Below are 18242 nucleotides of genomic sequence, written 5' to 3' on the forward strand. Positions count from 1 at the left end.
ATTAAAAGACTAATAGCAGTATGTAATGCATCCATAGCAGCAACAGCTTTTCCAGGTTCTGCAGTCATCTGAACAAAATTATAGACATTCAGTACATTCCATTAAAAAACAAAACGGAACAAAACAAAAAAAAGAAAAGAATAATATACAGAAAACAGCAAAGTTCTGTTGCTGTTGTGGTAGCTGGCACCAATTTTTAAATTTGCATCTTAATCATCATCTGGAAAGTGAACATTCTAGAGTAATATCATTAAATATAGCTCTGATAAAGCACAGTCACTACTATATATAATAAAGCAGGTACAAGATATTTTACATTCACAGAGTAATGATACAGTACCATCCTACATCAATAATACTAGCATCAGTTTTGGTTTGAAATTTGCTTTGTCTGCAAATAAGATTGCCACCCCTGTTTTATTCTGGGCTCCTGTCACATGGAGAATTGTTTTCTATATTTTCACTTTCAGTCTATGGGCTTCTTCTTGCACTAGGTGTGTTTCTTGTATACAACATATTGTTGGATTTTGCTTCTTATTCCATTTTGCCAGTCTATTTCTCTAGATTGGTGAGTTGAGGCCATTGACATTGATGGTCATAAGTGATATGTACTGACTTATTATTGACATGTTACTGGCCTTTTGTTGATTCTTTTTACTTTTTCACCTTCTCCTTTCAGTTTCTTGCCTTGCCTATTTGATTTACTCTGTTGGGCCTCATGGTGTTGTTGCCTTCATTGTCTTTTTCTAGGATCTTGTTTAGAATTGCTTGTAGTGCTGGTTTGGTATTCATGTAGTTTCTCAGGTGTTCTTTGCCATGGAAGTGTCTTATTTCCTTATCCATTTTGAAAGAGAGTTTTGCAGGATACATCAGTCTAGGTTGGAGGTTGTTCTCTTTTAGTACTTGAAATATCTCATTCCAGGCTCTCCTTGCCCCAAGGGTTTGTGTTGAAAAGTCTGCTGTGATTCTGATAGGCTTTCTTTTGCATGTGATTTGTTTCTTTTCTCTTACTGCTTGTAGTATTTTGTTCTTCTGTTGGGTTTCTGGGATCTTGATTATTATATGTCTAGGTGTAGATTTTTTTTTTTGATTGTAGCTAGTTGGGGTCCTATATGCCTCACTTATCTGAATGTCAAATTCTTCCCCTCTGTTTGGGAAGTTTTCTGTCATTAATTCTGTGAACAGCTTTTTAAAGTCATTTGTATTTTCTCCTGCTACTTTATGTATTCCTATCAGTCTTATGTTATTCTTCTTTGCATCGTCTAGGAGTTGTTGGATCAATTTCTCATGATCCCTTACTGTTGTTAAGAGACCTCTCTTTTCATGGTCACTGACTGCAATCTTATCTTCTATAACTGAGAGTCTATCTTCGCATTCTTTTATTCTGTTGTGTACACTTTCAATGGAGTGTTTCATCTCCTGGATACCTGTTTGAATCTGTTTTATGGATTCTATTTCTTTCCTATGTTGGGTGTTTATTTTTTCCATTTCTTTCTTATGCTGGGCCTTCATGGCTTCTATCGTGGTCCTGAGCTTATCTATTTTTGGTCAGTTTCTGCTCTAGAGTCTCGAATGACGACTTCCATTTTGCTCACTATCTCTATGGTTATCTGGGAAATTATTTCTGTTATGAATTTTTCTAGAGCCTGATTGATCTGTTTTGTTACTTCCTGTGCTTTGAGTTCAGGGTGTCCTGGTGGTTCACTGTCGGCCTTTACATCCTCATTTGCCCTACTGTTTGCCATTGGTGAACTGGAAGTCTGTCTTTGTGTCTTGCTTAAGTGTTTTCTCATTTTTATTTTTGCCTTATAATTTATCTTCATTCCTCTAGTATCTTGTGTTTGGCATATGGTAGGCTTTTAAATGTACTTGTAGAATTAAAACGCAATTGCATTAAAAAATTAAAAAGCAGGTAAAAACTGAGTATTTTTTAGTGTACTTCTAATCATATCCTTGAGTCCTGAACTAGATCCCTATCATTGTACTAAGGCTAAAAGGCTTAAATATAGTTCTGTCCAAAATGACAATTCTGTTATCAAAGCAAATGGATATGACATAAAAAGTCCAACTGCACAAGAAGTTAAAGAAAAAGGAAGGTGTAAGGCTATGCACAAATCACATGTATTAGGGAAAGCAGTATATATAAAATCAATTCACAGAGTATAATCAAAATGGATCACTAAGAATTTGGAAACCATCCTATTCTAAAATTCATCAATTATCTTACCATGTGTTAACAGCAACCGCTAACATTTTGGCATATTCATTCTTAACTTTCTCACTAGCATATAGAAGTAGTTTTTAGAAAAATGCTATCTATAATTCCAGCTACTTGGAAGGCTAGGGCACGATGATCCAAGTTTGAACCCAATCCAGACAATTCAGTGAGATCACGTCTCAAAATTATATAAAGAGGCTGGGGACATAGATCAGTGATAAAGTGTTTGCTTAGTGTGCTTGAGGACCTAGGTTTAATACCCAATGAAAGAAAAGAATGACAGAAAAAAAGATGGACAGATAAATGCAGGGAAGGAAAAAAGGAAGGAGGGAGGGAGGGAGGGAAAAGAAAAAACTAGGGTTACATTATTTATACTCTGTGGGGGTGGGGCTGCATGCCTATAATCCCAGCACTTGGAAGGCTGAGGCAGGAGGATTGCCATGAGTTCTGAGACCAGCCTAAGCTGCATAGTGAGTTCAAGGCCAGTCTGAACTACACAGTGAGACCTTGTCTCAAAAAACCAAAACCAAAACCAAAACAGAACAAAACATTATACATATTTATTAATAACTTGCTTATGTTTTTCCTCCTGAATATTACTGTGGATTTTCTCATCTTATTAACTAATGCAGTAAAATAATTTTCAGTACTAGTCTGGTAATACATTTATTTAACCAATTCTCTAGTTTGGAACTTACAGGCCACTTTTAATTTTTATTATAAGAAAAAATAGGGGTTGGGGATGTAGCTCAGTGACAACATGCCTGCCTCACAAGCTCAAAGTCCTGAGTTCCATCCCCAGTACTGAGGGGAAAAAAAAAAGAGAGAGAAAAAAATCTTACATATAAAAATTTCTGTCCACTGTTTAAGACTCCTATATTTTTTTGGCAAGGACATAGTCATGACGAAACTGCTTTCTAGGAAGATTATAGAGGATAAACGTGATGTAAAGGAAGAACTAACTGTATGATCAAGCTCACAAGTTTAAAGAGCTAAAACATTATGAGATCATATACGAGGTATGTTACAATGTAACTGTCTAATATTACTAAAATTGCTTAAAGTTAGAGTTTAAGAATTTTGTCATAATATTATATAATTTGACCTTATCTTAGTCACTTTCCCATTGCTGGAACAAACTGCCCAGCACCCATAACTTAAAGGAGTGATTTATTTTGGTTCCTCACAGTTTCAGTCCGCAGTCAGTTAGCACCAAGGCAGCAACAGCACAGTGGAAAGTCCTGCTACAGAAAAGCTGTTCAACTGATGGCAGCCAGAAAGCAGCCAGAATACACAGGAGCCAGAAACAAGCACTTACTTTTCCAGTTCCATGCCCCCCGTGAACCACCTCTAATCATTCCCTATCTCTTAACGGCACATTTTGCAAGTGAATTCCTCGTGCATGAATTCACTAATAAGTATAGCACCCCTATGATTCAATCACCTTCCCAACAGATTTATAGATCTAAATCATAACAGAAATACCTGTATTATTTTTTTGATCATGTCCATAGGTCAAGACAACACATAAACATGGTCAGTAATACTTCCTTTCTATATAAAAGATTTTGTCCTTATAATCTTAGTGCTTTAATATTAACAATGCAAAGTTTTCTGATCTTCAGAATTCTATAGTAAGAGCAAGCACAGTGGTACACACCTGTAATCCCAGCACTTGGGAGGCTGAGGCAGGAGGACTGCAAGTTTGAGTTTTACTTGGGCAACTTAAGACCTTGTCTCAAAACAAAAAATTTAAAAAGGGCTAGGGATATGGCTCAGTGTGAAGCCCCTGGTTCAATCCCAGGCTGGGGAGAGCATGCGTGGGGGGAATTCTACAGTCATAATAGAGAGAATCAACTTCATTCATTCATTCATTCATTCATTTATTGCTTTTTGAGACAGGGTTTCAGGGCTGGCCTTGAACTCATTATGTAGCCCAGGCTGGCCTCAAACTCATAGCGATCCTCCTGCTTCCTGAGTGCTGGGATTACAGATGTGTGCCAACACAACCAGTCTGAATCACTGTTTTTAAACGTGACTTAGTATCTAAATGCAAAAATAATACATAAGAAGCTTATTTCCAAATTTAAGGTAATTTCATATTATAAAAGATTTCTCTTAAACTGTTTACATGATACCGCAATAACACAAAATACTTTGAAATACTCTGCTATTAAATATGGACACTTTTTTCCTTTTTTCTCTTCTTTTGTGGTGCTGGGAAGTGAATTCAGGGCCTTGTGTGTGCTGGAAATATGGACATTTTAAGCACTCAAAGTGGATGAAGCTGTAAGTTTGAGGCTGGCTCAGGCTACATAGTGAGTTCAAGACCAGCTTGAACAACATAGCAAAACTCCATCTCAAAAAACAAAACAAAAAAACTCCCCAAAAGAACACTTTAAGATCTTTCATATCTAGAAATGCAAATACAAGCCCCAAGAAAAAAAGTCTCCCATAAACAATCATCAAAACTGGGACAGGGCCAGAGATTCAGCTCAGTGGTCCCGCCGCCTCCCTCGCAAGCACAAGGACCATGTTCAATCCCCGTACAAAAAAAAAAAAAAAAATTGGGATAACACTAGTACGCAGTTTCTTTCCTCTGCCTCTTGCTACTAATAATTGGCTGCTGATGGATGTTATGACCTATTTTGTAGTATCTGGTATACTGCCAGACTATCTCCTTTAAAAGTCTCCAAGCCAGGCATGGTGGTACATTCCTGTAATTCCAGTGTACAGGGAGGCTGAATCAGGAGAACTGCAAGTTCAATTCTAGCCTGGGCTACTTACACCTTGTTTCAAAATAAAATATCAAAAAGAGCAAAGACCCTGGGTTCCATTCCCAACATACACACGCCCCAAACCATTGACTATTTTTTAATCCAAAACAAAATGATACATTTTGCTTTTAATAAGACTTAATGACTTTTTTATTAAAATGGAACTTCCCCTTCCTTGAATATTATTATAATATTACAATCTTGATTATGGTGGGGAACTATAAGCACATTTTATTTATTTTACTTTATATTTTTCCCCATTAAGTTTATTGGTACATTTAAAGCAAACAATATCATTTATCATTGGGATCTTGTACCTTTACACAATGTCTTGGTTCTTGTTTTATAAGCACATTTTAAATTCGTTAAACTTAAATAATAAAACAAGGAATCACACCCCCCCACCCACCCTTTTGCGATGTTAGGGCCCGAACCTGGGGCCTTATATGTGCTAGGCAAGTGCTCTACTGTTAAACTACAATCCTGGACTTTTTCAATTTTATTTTGAGACAGCATCTTACTAAGGCTAACCTCAAACCTGCAATTCTTCCACCAAGTGACTGGGATTACAGATAAGTGCCACCGTGCCTAACTAAGGACACATCTGCTTGAAACCATGGCTGGGCAACAAATCTGAAAAGAAAAGCTTCTTTAGGAGAATAATGAAATCACTATTTTTAAAAGGAAAGGTTGTGCACTATTTTGCTTTTTATCGCAGACCTACAGAAGAGTGGAGCCACTTATGAACATGCTTAATTTAAATCCTTTGCCTAAAAAGCTAACCCTATTTCATCCACAGTTACTGTTATATTAATCTAAATTATCTTTCCCTATACCTTTAGCCCCTTTCTTCCTATTTCACACTGTCCATTATATCATTAGGATCTTATGTACTATTATAGTTAATTCACACAAGAGAAACTATTCGATATTTACACATATGTGATTTATTTATTTCACTTAGGAGTATATCCTTAATATGTATGCATTTTCCTATGAATGAGTTGAATTTCTCATTCTTTATGGCTGAGTAATATTCCATTTTATAGAAGGGAAGGGTAGGGGAAAGCTAATAAGGGAAAAGAAAAAAAATATGAGAAAACGAAAAAATGGAAATGAAGCGTTTGTAAAGGGGGAGGGAGGAGGGATGAAGGGAGGGCAGGGACGAGGGTAAAAAATGAGAACCAAGACCTATCATGTAAAGGTTCAAGATCCCAATAATGAATGTAACTGTACTGTATACCTAAAATGTACCAATAAACTCAATGAGGAAAAAAAAATCTAAATTATCTTGTGTATTTTATAAAATAGCATAAACTAATTCAAATCTCATCCTTTCCATGAACCTTTCTTTGAATATTCCAGACTCTATGATTTCCTTCATATCTCTTATTCATTTATAATTTACATACTGTCTTAAGTATCACAGGACTATAACTTTATAGTTATAGTATATAGACAGAATTACAAACTACAAATAAATTTGGGAAAAACATTCTTTGGAAACTGAAGCCAATAAAATTCAACATAATTTTCATTCACTTTTCCATGAACTGAAAGTAAACTATTCTAAGACCTGTTTCAGAAATATATTGCTGATGAGACTAAAATATTTAAGTCTTTAAAATGAGGCCAAAGTAAAGTCTCAACCTAACTGGTACCCTCTGGGAGACATAACTAGATAAAATGATACAGTCAAATGTACTGCTGGCCTAGCATGAAAGGGAAGGAGAAACAGAGGGAGGAAGAGAGAGGGAAAGAGGGAAGGAGGGAAACAGGAGTGAATTAGAGAATATAAATGAGAGAGGACCGCAATAATTTGTCAACTTTTAGAGTAATCTATGGTAGAGGTTCATTTCCCATTTAGTTTCTTAGATAAAAGAATTTCCTGGATAGTGTCTTCTGATCTCTAAGAATAAAGTACATGCTTAGTTTTCAATGAAGAAACTACCATTCTCAATGAGAAATCATTATCAATCTTTTTTTTTTTTTTTTTTTTTTCAGAAAGGGTCTCACTACGTAGTTCAAGCTGACCTTGAACTAGTGGCAACCCTCTTGCCTCAGCCTCTTAAGTGCCGAGATTATAAACTTGTGCCTGTAAGCCACCATGTCTGGCTTCAGTCTTTGGTTTTGAAAACCACAGTTCTCTTTTGGGACAGCATCCTGTATTTTTAATATTCTTAAAATAGCATAAGATGGAATTCCCTATATAGCATAATTTTTAAATTCCTTTTAAAAAAATTAGTATATGTTTGCAATACATAAATACATAGATTGTGGGGAATACTATGTTTTAATGCTCTTAATTTTTTCCCTAGTTTTAATGGAGTACAATTTGCAAATAAAACTACTGTGCATTTAAGGTATATAATGTTTTACTGTGAAATGATTTTCACCATCAAGCTAATCAGCATATCCATCAGCTCCCTTTATTTGTGGTCCAACTTTCATTTTAAGTGAACAGACAGATTCAATGTTTTGAAATCCACCCAAATGAAGACTAATACTTGAACTTGTAATGGTTGCACAAAATCTCCAAAGTAAAAAAAACTGGGAGACCTAGTGTAAGCAAAAACATTATTTTTATTTGTAACAATTATTCATAAATCAATAATCTTGTTATTATTGACCTTTTAATTCATATTTTCAGGTAGACAGTAATCTAATAGCAGGCACAGTACTATAACCAGGATAGTACCCAGTATTTTGGGGGATTTAATAATTTCTTATTCATTTTTGCCAAGTGAATAGACAAGAACCTTCGTGTTACCTTTACCTGTCATTTATGAGAAATTCTTTATGTTAATAAGATCTTCTAACAACATTCTTCTTCCCATGAGCTCTCCACTAAGCATTCATTAAGTCCATTATATATTAATATTTAAGGATAAATAGCCATTGAAGAGACTTACCTCTGAGTTTCTCCCACATGGGCACAGACAAGCCCAAAGAGTTTGGCTGCAGAGCTAATAACTGACAGTGCTGGAGGCAGGGGCTTAGGTATAGAATCTCCCTCTATGTTCTTCTCGCAAATGGAATAAGGGTCATATTCAAGGCTTCCACAAGCAACCCCATTACCAAGCAGGAGCTAAAAGGAAAAAAGCGTATATTAAATTTTAAAAATTACTATTTAAAGATTGAATCTACTCAAGAGTTATTTAAAAATAGTTATACCTGTTCTTCAATAAATCTGTGGTCAGTCTCTTGTAGCAAAGGACTTAACATCAAAAGATCATCATGATGACAAAGAGATGGAAGTAAAAATGTAGATGCTGCAACCTGGATATCAGGGGCAGTCAAGTCAGCAGCCAGCTCTCTGAGGATAGCACAGAAGTTTCCTGTTGAGCCAGACAGAATGAGAAATTAGCAATTTAGTACTAGCAGTTGACTGGTGATAGTATAGTTTCTTTCTTTCTTTTTCTTTCCTTCCTTCCTTCCTTCCTTCCTTCCTTCCTTCCTTCCTTCCTTCCTTCCTTCCTTCCTTATCTTTTTCTTCTTCCTTCCTTCCTTCCCCTTCCTTCCTTAACTCAGGACCTTGTGAGGCACTTGGCAGCACCACTGAGCTAAATCCCTGGGCCTGAGAGTATGGGATTAAGAGTCCAGGTATGCTTTTAATCCCAGATTTAGGGAAGTTGAGGCTGATGTAGTGCTATTTTAAAAACTCAGTGACACTCCGTCTTAAAAGAAAAGAGCTGAGCTTAAATTTGGCTTTTGCCAGTTTTAAAAGTACTGGAATGAGTAAAAATCAAAAAATCATTGTAGAGAAATACTCACTTTTGAGCAGTATTTCTTTGAGCAAGATTAGGATGAAATGAATACCAGATGTGGTGCCTACTATTACAAGTAGCAGGAAGGGTTTACATGCTATAATGTCATCACCCCTCCCCCCACTCTCTCTCTCTCTTTTGGTTTTGGAGAAGGGGTCTTACTATGTTGCCAAGGCTGGCCTTGATTGATCATACTGCCTCAGCCTTCTGAGTACCTGGGACTATAGGCACAGGCCATAATGCCTGTCATTTTTTGTATCACAATTAGCAGTAACACTAGTAACAACATTTACTAAAGACTTAATGTGTCAGAAAACTTTCTAAAAGCTTTATACACAAGCCTCCAATGATTATGTTCGCACTCTTTATAGATGAGAAAACTTGAATAGAATTATTCATTGGCTACCTGTTTGATTGTAACTGGACAAAATAATTAATTTTTTTGGAACTTGCATTTTTTTCAGAATTGGAGTTTAGGAATGTAATAAATATTATGTATATTATATCAGTTCCAAGATGTTCATAAAGAGACATAGTTAGGACTTGAAAGGCAGAATCACCAGGGTGGTGGCACATGCCTATAATCATAGCACACAGGAGGCTGAAGCAGGAGGATTGCCTCAAGTTTTAGGCCAGCCTGTGCTAACTGGTGAGTTTAAGGACAGCCTGAACTATACAGCAAGATCTTGTTTAAAAAAACAAAGAAAAGAAAAATACAAGATCCCAACGATGAATGTAACTGTACTGTATACCTAAAAAGTACCAATAAATTCAACAATTAAAAAAAGGAAAAATTAAATTTACTCTCTGTGTCTTTTCCACGTATATCTACTTTTATAACATGTTAGAGAAATCTACTTTTATAACATGTTAGAGAAAAATGATTGATAGACAAATGATAATGTAGTTGTATTATGTTTTTTTCAACCCAAAGTAACTATACCTGTTTACAACTATACCAACAGAAAAAAATTTTTTTTTCTCCCACCCTTAGGACTTTTCCATTCAAGAAAAAAAAAATTTTGTTTTCTTTTTTGCTGGGACAGTGCTAGGAATCCAGCGTCTCACACATGCTAAGCAAATGCCGTACCACTGAGGTACATCCCTAGTGTTGTTGCCATTTAATTTAATATATTTATATAATGTGAGTGGACCACAATAGCTAGAACTTTACCATTAAAATATTAATAGACATTTTGAATAATATAACTCATGGTATAGTAATAGGTGATAGTAACTGTCTTTGAACATGCAAAGAAATTTAACTTTGCTTATTAATTAATTTGGAAAATGAGACTAACAAAACAAGTTTAAAGTTCTGATCATATAAGTTACTCCAACATATTGTCAACTAATTATCTTACAAAACATTAAAAATTGCTTTTATTATATGAAATACTTAAGAATTGAAAGAAACAGGGGAGGGGGGGAAGCTTAAGTCCATTGATCCTGGCCAACTGTCAGGGAAAAGTGGGAAGGGTAGGGGAAAGGTAATAAGGGAAAAGAAAAAAATGTGAGTAAATGAAAAGATGGAAATAAAATGTTTGTAAATTGGGAGGGGAGGAGGGGGTGAAGAGAGGGCAGGGACAAGGGGAAAAATGAGAACCAAGACCTGTCTTGTAAAGGTACAAGATCCCAATGATGAATGTAACTGTACTGTATACCTAAAATGTACCAATAAACTCAATTAAAAAAAATTAGTTCTCCAGCAGGTTATTTGTAAGAGGAGAGGCAGCATAGCATGATGTAAACCTTTGTTTCAATCTTTTTTGTTTTTTGGTACTGGGGATTGAACTCAGGACCTTGTGCTTGTGTGGGAGGTGGTTCCTTTGTTTCAATCTTGATTCTACTTATTTATTGGATATGTATTCTTGAGTTGATTTTTTGAGTCAGCGTTTCAGTATGTTGCCCAGGCTGGTCTGGAACTCCTGTGCTCAAGTGATCTCCCTTCCCTATCCCGAGTACTTTGTTTTGTTTTGGTACTGGGGATCAGACTCAGGACCTTGTGCTTTTGAGACAGGTGGCGGAATCACTGAGCTAAATCCCTGGCCCCTGAGTATTTAACACAACATGCCACCACATTTGACTACTGACTTAACTTTTACCTGTCAAGTTAGGAAACTATAACCAGGTCAATGTATAAATGAGATATGTTACATATAATTTTTAGCACAGTGTTTAGCATACAGAAATGGTTCTTTTGACAGTTTCTGAGAAATGACACTACATTTTTTTCAGTTCTGTGCTTGCTTCAGCAACACATATAGTAAAATTTCAGTTCTTTAGAAGTACATATATACTAAATGCTTACTTTATAGTGAACATTTTATAAGTACATCTGTGAACTAGGAGAAAGTCAGTGGTTACACTCACACAACGATAAAGGCCAAGACAGAAACTATAGTAACTCATATTTTGAATTACTATGGTACTTACTATGTTGGATTTATCTGAAGGACATAAGCAAATAAATGTAGTATTTTTACAAGAAACATGTTTTAAGTAAAATTCAATTTAACAATTTTTGGCTGAAAACTGTCAATACTAAAAAATATATAAAAGTTCCCATAAAAGAATTTCTAACAGTCAACTTTTAGAACAAACATCCTGAATTCTATGTTTAAAACTACATTTAATATTTAGGATAAAGATTTTAAGACTAATTTTAAAGGAGGAAAGAGTTTATTTTATTTATTGCCATTTTATTTTATCACTGTAGTAAACAAGTCATTTCTGAACCTAGTAAGAGTAAAATTTACACTACAAACTATGTAAGAGCAATTACACCTTTATAATTCAATATTAAACTTTTTTTCTTGGCAGAGTTATGTACAGAATACTGGTAATGAATGATTACTATAGATCACTCCAGAAGGAAATTAGGGCTAGCCAAATTTGTAACAGATTTACATTATACATTCTGTGCAAACCCCTAGAGTAAAATTAAGATCAGTGTTTGTGACTCATGTGCCCTCACAAAATAGAATTAGGGACTTTTTTTTTTTTTCCTCAGAGGAGAGAAGAAAGCAAGCAATAAAGAAGTAGGTTTTATAAAAATATATTTTACTTATAAAAATTCTAAACACAGAAGACTGGATTGTCTAAACCTCCTAGAAACAAAGCACTAACTATACACTAGTCACAAATAATAAAACATTTTAGTCTGAAGTACATACCTTCATAGGTTTCAGGCGGTAATAAAATCAATAGTTCATAAAGTCTTTGTTTGTAAACTACTGATGGTGTTTTCAAAGGATTTCCATATGATTTTAGTATTGAAGAAAGCCTTAAAACGAAAGAAAAAAGTGCATCTTAAGTATGTGGAGTATATGACAATGTACAAATATTGAACAAGCTGACAAATACATTAGCTATATACCCTAGATACATATGACTCACCAAGATTGAACTAAGAAGATGTAAAAACCCTGAATAATATAATAGGCAATAAATATAACAGGTAATAAAAATAAAAATAATAGATAATAAAAAATGTACCAACTAATCCACTGAATTCTACAAGAACCTTGGGGAAGACCTAACATCAACACTCCTCAAACTCTTTAATAAAAATGAAAGGGAAGGAGTACTGCCAAAGTCATTCTTGGCAGCTAGCATTACCTTGATTCCAAAACCAGACAAGGACTCATCTAAAAAAGAAAACTATAAGCCAATCTCTTTAATGAACATAAAGGTGCAAATAAAGTAGTAACAGAAAACTTCTCAAATGTTGGGAAAGATACAGATGTCCAGGAGGCATTTAGAAGTCCAGACAAGCAGGGCCAAAAAAAAAAGCTCCCCACTTCTCAAAATAAACAAGACTGAAAAATTCTTAGCTAAACTAACCAATAGAAAGAGAGAAGATCCAAATCAACACAGAGATGAAAAAGAGAATGTTACAACAGATACCACAGAAACGTACAGGATTATCAGCAATTGCTTTGAAAAAACTATATTCTCATAAATGAGAATTTAGAAGAAATAGATAAATTTCTAAACATGTATGACCTGCCAAAACGGAATGAAGGGAATAGGTATAACCTAAAAAGATCAGTTATAAGTAATGAAATTGAAGCAATAATTAAAAAAAAGTCTTCCAATAAAGTAAGGCCAAGAACCAGATAGATGGGTGAATTTTATCAGACTTTTAAAGAATACCAATACTTCTTAAACTATTCTATGAAATAGGAAGGGAACAAATGCTTCCAAACTCATTCAATGAGGCTAACATCATCTGGATACTTAAACTAGACAAGGACAAAAGAACAATGAAAAAGTAAACTATAGACCAATGTCATTGATAAACAAAGATGCAAAAATTCTTAATATTCACAAACTGAATTCAGCAATACTTTCAAATTGGTTCCATTCTAGGCATGAGAGGATATTTCAATATATGCAAATTGATAATTGCAATAAACCTCATAAATACAATCCAGGATAAAACTCACATGACTCCATCAAATGACAGAAAAAGTTTTCAACAACATTTAACATACCTTCATGATAAAGGTTCTAAAGAAACTAGGTACTGCACTGGGCATATACCTCAGTGGCACCGTGCCTGCCTCACAAGTGCAATGTTCTGAGTTCAATTACCAGGACCAAAACAAACAAACAAAGAAACATAAAAAGAAACCCACAAGAAACTAGGTACTGAACGATCATTCCTCAATAAAGTAAGGGCAACATAAAAGAAACCCACAGCCAACATAATTCTAAATAGAGAAAAATTGAAAGCAATTCCTCTCAAATCAAGAACAAGGCAAGGATATCCACTGTTCCTGCTCCTGTTCAATACAGGTTTTGAATTTTTATTTTTTTTGGTACTGGGGACTGAACTTGGGACCTTGCGCTTGCAAGGTAGGTGGTGGAACCACTGAGCTAAATCCCCAGCCAGTTTTTGAAATTTTAACTAGAGCAATTAGGCAAGAGAAAGCATAAAAGGGATATAAATCGGAAAAGAAGTCAAAGTATCATTTATAGATGATATCTTATACTTGGAAGACCCTAAAGACTCTATCAAACACCTTTTAGAGCCGAAATATGAATTTAGCAATGTAGCATGATATAATATCAACATTTAAAAAATCAATAGCAATAAGGCCTGGTTTTATTCTTATATAACAGTAAAAAAATTAAAAGCTTTATTATGCATCAATAATGGACTACCCAAGAATCAGGAAAACAATTGCATTTATAATAGCTTCAAATAAAACAGAATATCTAATCAAGGAGATGGAAGAAGTCTTCAATGAAAATTTCAGAACACTGAAGAGAGAAATTAAAGAAGATACCAGAAGATGGAAAGACTCTTCCTGTTCATGGATTGGCAGAATACTGTTAAAATGGCCATCTTACCCAAAGTGATCTACAGGTTCAATGCAATCTCCATCAGAATGCCAATAACATTCTTCACATAACTAGAAAACACAATCCTAAAATTCATACGGAAACACAAAAGATTCAGAACAGTCAAAACAATCCTAAGCAAAAAGAGCAAGACTGGAGGCATCATACTTTCAAATTATACTACAAATGTACAGCAACAAAAACCGCATGGCACTGGCACAAAAACAAACAGGTAGACCAATGGAATAGAATACAGGATACAGAAACGAAGCTATGTAACTATCACTTGATTCTTACCAAAGAAACCAAAATATATGTTGGAGAAAAGATAGCCTCTTTAACAAATGGTGCTGGGAAAATGAAAGAAAAAACTGGTGTAAAGACTAAACTATATCGCTATCTCTTATCCACAGAAAGTCAATTCAAAATGGATCAAAGACCTAGGAATAAGAACAGAAACTTTGAAAATGATAAAAGAAAATGTAAACATTTGAAGCCATACGAACAGCACTCTGGAAAGTTGAGGCAAAAGGATCTCAAATTTGAGCCTAGGCAACTTAGCAACTCAGCAAGACTGCCTCAAAATAAAAATTAAAAGGGAATATAGCTCAGTATGAAGATGTTGGGCTCAATTCTCAGTCTGAAAAAAAAAAACAGAAAAGAAAGAAGTAATATATACATCTGGATATTGTTTTGAGACAGGGTCTTGCTATGTAGTTCATGCTGGTCTTGAACTCACTATGTGGTGCAGGGTGGACTTGAACTCATAGTCATTCCTCTTGCCTCAGCCTCCCAAAAGCTGGGATTATAGGTTTGTGCTACCACACTTAGTAAAACTCAAAAAATGTAATACCAAACAAAACAAAACATTCAATCAATAATTGGGCAAATGATTAAACAGATATTTCTCAAATAAAGAAGTGCAAATGGCCAATTAGTATATGAAAAAAGGTTCAACATCTTTAGCCACTATGGCAATACAAATCAGGTCTACACTGACATTCAATATCACTTCATTCAGAATAGCTATTACCAAGAATACCAAAAAATAAAAATGCTGGTGAGAATATGGGGAAAAGGGAATCAGCACTACTGGTGGGAATGTAAATTAGTACAGCTATGCTATAAGTCAGTATGAACATTCCTCAAAATATTAAACATAGAGCTACCATCTGATCCAACTGTACCAGTCCTTGGTATATTCCAAAGCAATTGAAGTCAGCATACTATAGGGTTACCCATATACCTATGTTAACTATAGCACAACTTGTAATAATAGCAGAGATATGAGACCACTGCAGATATCCAGCACAGATGAACGCATAAAGAAAATGCTATATGTACGTATGTACGTACATACGTACGTGAACACACACACACACACACACACACACACACACACAAACTGGATATTATTCAGCCATAAAGAAGAATGAAATTTTCCATTTTGAAGAAAATAGATGGATATATATTGAACAAAATAAACCAGATTCAGAAAGACAAATAGCACATATTCTCCTTAATATGTGGAATCTAAAAAAGATGACAAGAGCCAGGTGTGATGATGCACACCTGTAATCCCGGCCTTCAGGAGGCCAAGGCAGGAGGACTGCCATGAGTTCGAGGCCAGCCTGGGCTACATAGTAAGTTCAGGGTCATCCTAAACTACAAAGCAAGACCCTGTCTCAAAAAATCCAAAAAATGGGCCAGGGATTTAGATCTGTGAGGCTGTGCTTGCCTTGCAAGAGCAAGGTCTCGAGTTTGATCCCTGGTACAAAAAAAAAAAAAATGATGACAAGAAAGCAGAAGGGACATTATTTACTACACAAGATGAAGGGAAAAAGAGATGCAGGGTGTATTATGGGGGACAGAGGGGACAGATATGAGCAAAATATATTACACACATTGAACCCCCCAAAAATATGTGAAACTGGGGGAATGTGGGGACTAGGGAGGTGCAAGTAATTAAAGTATATTACATGCATATATATATAAATCTGCCAAAACAAAATTCATTTGGATAACCAATATGAAGAGTGTATGTGAAGAGGAACCTCCAAAGCCAAAAAAAAAAAAAAAATTAAAAACAAGTATTATGTCTTGTCATCCTTCAACCCAGTGTGCCCATTCCAACATTTCATTCATTCATTCATTCATTCACTGACTTGTTGCATAGTTTAGTCCCTCCTCTGGGCCAGGTACAGTGGGTAATCTACAGAAATATGGCAGACCAATGGATGCCATTCACACTCATCACATGCAAGTAAGTATACAGTATATATATATAAAATCTACTATGGGGTACAAAGAAAAAGTACAGAGAACACTGAAGGTACACAATAGAGAAACGATTCAATCAAAGAGCAGAAATAGTTACTTTGAGAAACAGCAGATTGGAGTTGGCTAGTTGAAGTGCATCAATACACACCCACACAGCATTTCCTTTTGCCCCTATATCTCTTGGTACCCTAATTTAGCAACCCATTCTTTCCACCCTACTTGAATACTCCTTAGCCAGTTATTAATCTCAGAAGCTGTATATTTGATAAAGTATATAGTCTCTAATTTTTTTTCTCATCCTCTTGATTATCCACTGGCACCCTCCTGTCACCTGAATAGAATTAGGTTTCGTGAGGCATTGAAGACCCTCCATATACTGGCTGTATCTCAGCTTCTTAGTGTCATCTCCTTCTATCCTTTTTCGATTCCCAGCTCCAGCCACACCAGTCTGCTTAGCTTTCCCAAAGCATTCATTTTCATACTTCTGCACTTTGATTTTCGCTGATCTCTTTCTGAGATGCCCTCCCCATCTCAACCATTACATGTTATTCACTTTTACAAGTCTTGCTCAAGTGTCACTCTACTGTGAAGCCCTTCCAAATTCCAGGGCGTAATAACTGTTCCCTGAGCGTTCTCTGCAGCCCTTTACTGATACTTCTTTTCCACTTTTCTTGCCATCTATTTCCTTACTCCTAGAAGACAGAAACTATGTTTAAATCATGCCTCCGTTATTCAAATTGCCTCTCACACAGTGCTTTCTACACATAAGCGTACTGACTGAATGAACACACATCACTTTGAAGATTACAGGATTATGAAGTGTTGGGAACATGGCATGTTCCCACGAACACATGAAGTGTTTCATATATTCAGCATTTAGCATCAGGGGGTACAATATTAATATAACACTGTAAATAAACCTTTCGCTTTCCATAGATACATATTTTAATACCAGTAAACCTCTTAAAAATGTTTTGTATACAATACTGGCTATGGTTCTAAGCATTTCCACTAAATTATACACTTCGGTGGAAACTGTCCCTTCCCTATATTTGTTTTTTACTCCCCCAAATACTTGCTTTATATACAAATCACGGACATGAAATGAAATTTGTAAACTAGGGCTGGGGATTTAGCTCAGTGGTTCCGTCGCCTGCCTTGCAGGTACAAGGACCCGAGTTTGATACCCAGTACCAAAAAAACAAAAAACAAACTAAAAGAAAAAACAACCAAAGAAATTAAATATATAATTTGAAACGAAAGTTTTCCCCTCCACAAAAAACCAACTACTATTTACAGACAGATGGTTGCGACAGCTAACTTCAATCTTTTATAAACACTCCCACAGAACTTGATGAAATACTTACGCATCTTATTCTATGAGGACAATAATGAAATTCACTAAAACCTTGAGATAAGACAGTGCAAGAAAATTTTAGAACTGTCTCACTAAATGAATTTACACAGAAACCTCCAGTTTATGGCCGGGGGTGGTGGCTCACACCTGTCATCCCAGCACTCAGGAGGCTGAGGCAGGAGGATTGCTATGAGTTCAAGACCAGCCTGGACTAGTGAGTTCCAGGTCAGTCTCAACTACATAGTGAGACACTGTCTCAAAAAAAACAACAAAAAAAAAGTATTTCCAAGCTCACTTTATTTAAGGAATGCAACCAATTAAAACTGTGATCAGGGCTAGGGATTTAGCTCAGTGGTTCCACTGGCTGCCTCACAAGTACAAGGTCCCGAGTTCAATCCCCAGTAAAAAAAAAAATTTTTTTGTTTTACTAAGTGATCAAGAGACTTTTTTTTTTTTTTTTTTTGTTCCAGGGGTTGTATTTTTGAGTTTTG

The 18242-nt window shown here is 35.5% G+C and overlaps 1 protein-coding gene across 4 annotated transcripts in view; it reads right to left on the reverse strand.

Annotated features, from left to right (window-relative positions):
• Heatr5a (HEAT repeat containing 5A) overlaps positions 1 to 18242 on the reverse strand; it is a 152455-nt gene that overhangs the window by 48820 nt on the left and 85393 nt on the right. For all 4 annotated transcript variants that reach the window (XM_033765122.1, XM_033765120.1, XM_033765121.1 and 1 more), the window contains exons 14-16: positions 11939 to 12048; positions 8170 to 8333; positions 7908 to 8083 (exon numbers count right to left, since the gene is read on the reverse strand). In XM_033765122.1, the coding sequence (XP_033621013.1) occupies positions 7908 to 8083; positions 8170 to 8333; positions 11939 to 12048 (450 nt within the window). The remainder of the gene's footprint in view (positions 1 to 7907; positions 8084 to 8169; positions 8334 to 11938; positions 12049 to 18242) is intronic.

Source organism: Fukomys damarensis, unplaced genomic scaffold (genome assembly GCF_012274545.1).
Source record: "Fukomys damarensis isolate Sample0158 unplaced genomic scaffold, DMR_v1.0_HiC HiC_scaffold_17, whole genome shotgun sequence".
Taxonomy (NCBI): Eukaryota; Metazoa; Chordata; class Mammalia; order Rodentia; family Bathyergidae; genus Fukomys; species Fukomys damarensis.